Source organism: Gigantopelta aegis, chromosome 14 (genome assembly GCF_016097555.1).
Source record: "Gigantopelta aegis isolate Gae_Host chromosome 14, Gae_host_genome, whole genome shotgun sequence".
Lineage (NCBI taxonomy): Eukaryota > Metazoa > Mollusca > Gastropoda > Neomphalida > Peltospiridae > Gigantopelta > Gigantopelta aegis.
Genome location: NC_054712.1, coordinates 24,106,050 through 24,112,124, shown reverse-complemented (window position 1 = coordinate 24,112,124; position 6,075 = coordinate 24,106,050). Strand labels below are relative to the sequence as shown.

Below are 6,075 nucleotides of genomic sequence, written 5' to 3'. Positions count from 1 at the left end.
GAAGGTCAAGGACGGTCAAAGTCATCTCACAAAGTCGACGTCAGGACATGGCTGATTTACAACGAAAACTTTTAACGCAAACGCCGGAATGGCAAGCGTTGCAAGAATATTATAACAAGAATGGGACATCTATTAATATGCCTCAAATGTTCAAGGATGATCCAAAGCGTTTTGACAAATATAGGTAAAAAATGCACACTAAGATTTGGCTGACGCCGTTATTAAAGGTTCAAATATACCAAATTAATTCTTATTGGCGATAATGTTAACGTTTACTAATAAAACTGAGTACTCTATAAGGGCAAGACTTCCAAACATTGCAGCATTCAGTTTATTCAGACTTAGGTTTATGTTTAGTAATAGTATTAGCATGCATGCTGGAACATTTGGAAGTCTTTCCGACAGGCGTGCACTGAAAGTGCAGTTAAACACCGGTATAATATCCGCCCGGTCCCCTCCATTATTATTTTTAGTTAGGGGTTAGGTTAGGGTTTTCAGGGTAGGGACATAGGGGGGGAGTGACGGGCGGATATTTTTTGCCGGGATACCATTTATAAACACTTCACTACGATAAAAATGAAAGTTCACGTTTTGCCGCCATATTAATACATGTAAGGAGGATAACTGGCCTGGTTTTTGTACCAAATGATGTGTGTCCCTATTGCTCTAATAGTGAATCTCGAACACTGTCAAATATTCAAAGTTAATACAAAAATTGTTTGAAAAACTCTCCTACCAGATTTAATTTCAGCAACGTTAGATTGTTTCCATTAGTGATGACTGTTAGTTTGTCCATGACATCAAATCGCATAACCAAAACCACTACAAAAAAAAATATTATAAAAAATAAATGTGTCAGATTCCACACTTTCAACAATAAAACTTGTAGACTGCCTGTAACGATGTCGGCTGAAGTCGAGTCCCTAATTTCAAGCCCTGAAAACGTATTTTTTTATTGCTAAGGACCCATGAAAAACTACTTATAAATATTGAAATATTTTTTCAGCACATGAGAACAATAATATTTGAACAAAAGAAAATTATTTTACAAACTTCGGTTTTCACGTTTTGTACATCGCAATATGATCAGACTATTCCAATCAAACTATCATTATTGCATGCATTAAACGAAAATATTCCTTCAAGAGGGAAAGAAATAGCCTGTACAGAAGTATTGTGCACAGACAACAATTAATAAACGCTGAATCACTACGATCTGAAAGTATGATCTATTAATACTGTAAGGAGGATAACTCATTTTTTGTAAAATAATAATAGATAAACTGCAAGAAGTCTATAATGAATAATGAAGTTAATAATGACGTCATCAGATTTAAATTCAGGCATATCATAACAGTATTGACGTTTTTTACTATTAGTTATGACTGTTAATTTAACTAAGTGGACTGTTGTCTTGGCAAGTGAGTGAGTCCTATCCTTTCACCCCTCTTGAAGAATATTCCATAAAAACTTCAAAATGTAAAATAATCCCCAAAACAGTAATATTTTTTGCTGACACAAAATTACAAATAATTTTTGCCCTATGCTCTCTCAGCGAAGTCGATATAGGTGACATGGTTATCATCTGGTATGTGGAATCTGTGTCATTGTAATGGTTTTTTCAAGATTTGTGTCTGGACAAACTTTGGAAGAAATCTAACGGCAATTAAAGGTAGGAGAGTAATTTTTCGTAGTTGTTAACAATTTGGTTCGGAAAATAGTTACGGTATTTTAACGGAAACTTTCGCCTACGTCTCCGTTACTGTATGGGATTTGTATGCCAATTTTTCGTAGCACCACTGCTATAGATCACATAGGCACATTTCCCTCTATTATTGCACGTTTCATTCAAATAAAGTTGTAGTTGTATACATATTTAAGTTTCTTCATGACTCATAAACAGACCTGTCAACCTTTAGTCAAGAGAAAGCAGGAGGTGTGTGTTGAAAAAGCAGGAGATTTTGTAAAAAAGCAGGAGATTTGTTAAATTCACATAATTTAACCCAAAATCGGAAGATTTAAAAAAAAAACATTACAATAAGTTATATGAATACTATATAATGTCATATATACTTGTTAACCTTAGATCTTGGCATTTAAAGTTTAAATATTATTATTATTTAATACATATTTTAAAAACCCCAAATATTTTATCCCAAAATGTTAAGAACATGAACAAGAAAAAAATTAATTAATTAGTACATTTACGGTATTACATTTACAGCCTTACAGGTTGCGTTACATTATCATTTGTGGTTAGTGTACCTAAGTACCAAAGACAAATTTATATAAATCTTAAAAATTAATGTTCAGTTTTTACTATAATGAGGAACGGTGGCGTGGTACTTATTTAAAATCATTATAATGATGCAATAAACATTGTATTTTCATTAATGATAAGTAAAACCTCATTACGGACATCGTGTGAAATATACCGGAATTATACCCATTTCCGTGAGTAACTTTATGTCAATGTCAAACACAACATTTTTTAATTGTACAAAAATAATTTCTTGAAGTGTACCCTATAACCAACATTTTACTGCACAAACATACAAAATTAACTGACACAAGTATGTTTATACAGCTAATTGATCTTTTCGTTGTCTTGCTGTGACATGTGATTTTAACATGCATCGTGTGTATCGCTGTCAACTCGGCAGTTCAGATTTGTCATAGTTGCATTATGTAATCCAGTGGGAAGACATTTTACAATTCAGAGATGTTATTAGAACTAAAACTCCATGTGCTTTTTTAACAATATAAATAGGCTATCCCACAATTCTCACATCGGCAAAGGTTAAACAGTCGGGACAATTCGGCCTGTTCATTCTCAGAAACCGAAAGTAGTCAACATTTTCCGAATGAGAAAAAAAGGCAGAGTTACTTACCGTATGATATTTTGACAAAAGAGGATCTATTATTTTTTATGCTTACAAAAATGTCATTTAACAGGAGAAATTGTCTCCTGCACAGGTGAAAGGAGATTTGATCAAATACCGGGAGACGCCCGCGGAATCCGGGAGGGTTGACAGGTCTGCCCTTAAATCGGGCATCATAAAGATGTCTTATGTATTGGTAAGCCCATAACCTTTAGACTACTGGATTAATTTTTGACAAAAACCACGTTGAGTGTGTACAAGTTGGTAATTTTTATTGACATATATTCACTTAAATGTTTTATAAATACAAAAAATAAAGTTCATAAACGGTAGGGAAATATGAATTGGGGCATGTGTACAGTGTACAGTATGTCAACTGGCATGACGTCGGGTGAGATATTTCGCCTGCAATAGTCAGAAGGTTAAAATTTGCAATGTACAATATCATCTGGCTATTCCTATCCCTTGACAACCATGTTGGTTGTAAGTAGATTCCTTTACTAGTTCTTCAGAGCACCGCATAAACTGTGTCAATTAATATTTTTTACATAGATAAAACTATTTACTAACTATAGGTATTTTAAAACTATATACTGTCTGAGACGAGCTCATGAGGAATATTTGGTGAGCACTAATAGTAATACAGTATAAATAATAACAATAAATTGATTAATTAAATTCTACGACTACACTATTAGCACAAAGTTAACATTATTTACAGGGGTTGAAATTAAATTTGTTTACCACTATTCCAAAGGAATAGTGAATTTCAAAAACCACTATTCTGTCTAAAAATGTACTATCCCTTCAATTATTAATGTACCACTAGTTTTTCTGACTATGCTACGTCGCCCTGTACGACATTGCGTAACGAACAATTGTTTATATACCAGTCTATGCATTACTGCGTACTAGCTGGAATTACAAACGAACTCACTGCAAACATTAGTCTCGATCAAAAAGATGTTTATTTTTTACCGGTCTTAGTAGCGCGAGGATTTGTTCTGCAGAAAAATGTAGCTGTAGAAAAAGCGTAAGCGGAATAGTCGCAGGCGATTTTCGGTATTCTGTGCTTTATTTTCACTTTCATGACGGAATATTGAAAGAATTGTTTTACTATTCCGTTTCGAAATTTATTATTTGCGGAATAGCATTCGACCCCTGATTTACAGTTTTTCATCTCAGATATGAGATCAGCCACTACAATAATGCACAAAAGATACACTAATATTAAAATTGACATTCTACCACTACAATATTAGCACACGGTTAGCACTGTAAGTACTTTAAAAACCACTATGGTTGACAAAGGTAACGTTTTGCACCCTTATTTTGGCTTCGTACACAATAAATATAACATATCTTACTGTAATTTCACTTGAAATCCATATTTCATAAATAGTACAAGGTTTTTAATAACAAGATTTCCTGCAAACCGAGTCGAGTACATTATAGTAATGCAGGGCTCAAACTTACTGATGGCAATTGCCATCGTTGAGATATGAATTGTTGTAGGTAGAGATTATCACAGACGTCACAAAAGTGCTGTCGGTAAAGCTCCTTAACAGTGACAAAATGTATCCACCTATTTTATATTATTGCCAGTATTCAACATTTGTGCATTTAAAATATGTCTACATAGAGCAAAATAATCTTTCGGTCATGTTTATTTTCTGCAAATGTCACCTTTTTTTTTAATGCCATAGGCAGGCTCAAAATTGCTGTCAGTGGGCCATTTCATCCATGGCAATTCTTTACAAAATTGCAGTGGGAGACAAATTCTTAAGTTTAAGCCCTGGTAGTGTTCAAAAAAAGAAAAGAAAAATTAAATGTCGGGAAGTTTTTATTTTTCATAATTTTCGACAAAATATTAAGTTTAAGTATTAAAAGATAAAAGAAATAAAAAATACATTTCTTCAAATATATCATAAAACAAAAATTACTTTAGTATATTTTCAGGTATGGATATTTCACATTCTCACGAGATTCTCGTATTATCCATCATGGCTGTCAAAGAATGCTTTTAGTCTTGATAATTGTACCCCTGCGAGTGCTTTAACCTCGCAGGGGTGTAACATTCTCTTTGAGAATCATTGACAGAGTTATGGCCCTTAACTTAGGCGATATGAAAATTAGTTTTGTGGACGTTTTTGGTAATGCCTGAAGATATTGAGATAGAATGTTGTACATATAGCTTTATCATGTACTGTTACAGACCAAGTTTAACGTTCAAGATGATTTACCCATTTTTCACTGTTATGGCTCTTGAACTTAGGAGATACTAACATTTGTTGGGCTGGGTAGCAGTACACTCAGAATGCTTGTTATTGTATGTAATTTTATTTTTTCCACAGTAAAACACTGAAGTACAAGGATGGCAGTATGCTGTTTGACTTTTCAAAAAACCTGATAAATGATGATGTGATGAGACTGCTGTTTAATGTGGTATGTACCTTTCCTCCTACAACTAATATTATTAATTTCTATTAATTATGATCATGCTGCTATTATGTAATTGTATGTTCACCAATTAATTATATATTAATACATGTAGGACCAATTTTACTATTGTTTAAAATTATGTAAATTAAGATGAATTATACCTGTATTTTTATGCTGCATTTTTAATTTAAAATTCCAGTTCCAAACCAGTTAGAGTTTTGGGATTGTTGGGGATGAGGCAGTCATTAATATCCATAACAAAAGGTTGCAAGCTAAGTAGGCAAGCTGGAGTCATATGCTCATGTTTTTAAAGTATAAACGCTCTTGGTTGCATTCTGGCTTTATTTTAATTTGTAAATTGAAGATGAAGTTTGAAACATCATGCTACTGTTTGAGACAATAGTATGACAGGTGACTAATTATGGATATCAATTTGTGTTGTATACAGGCAAAGGAACGACAAGTGGAGAAGATGAGAGATGCTATGTTTACTGGAGAAAAAATAAATTTCACTGAAATGCGATCTGTGCTACACATTGCCCTGCGCAATCGATCAAATACACCAATCAAGGTGGACGGCAATGATGTAAGTATTATAGTGCGACCCAAAATGAATTTAAGGAGCAGATACATACTAGTTGTGATACATAAAATGTACATGTGGTTGACATCTAGTCGAATTTGTTAATTTTCACAAAAGTAAAGAGGTATATATATATATATATATATATATATATATATATATAATATT

General features: G+C 33.1%; 1 protein-coding gene across 4 annotated transcripts in view; it reads left to right on the top strand.

Moving 5' to 3' along the window:
• The first annotated feature begins 15 nt into the window (after positions 1-15).
• LOC121388953 (glucose-6-phosphate isomerase-like) overlaps positions 16-6,075 on the top strand; it is a 31,050-nt gene continuing 24,990 nt past the window's right edge. For 3 of the 4 annotated variants that reach the window (XR_005960028.1, XM_041520500.1, XM_041520501.1), the window contains exons 1-3: positions 16-184; positions 5,237-5,327; positions 5,773-5,910. Coding sequence is in view for 3 of the 4 variants with exons in the window: in XM_041520500.1 (XP_041376434.1) it covers positions 48-184; positions 5,237-5,327; positions 5,773-5,910 (366 nt within the window). In the remaining variant the exon portion in view is untranslated. Of the gene's footprint in view, positions 185-2,996; positions 3,079-5,236; positions 5,328-5,772; positions 5,911-6,075 lie in introns of those variants that run through there. The other variant, XM_041520502.1, reaches the window with a different exon arrangement.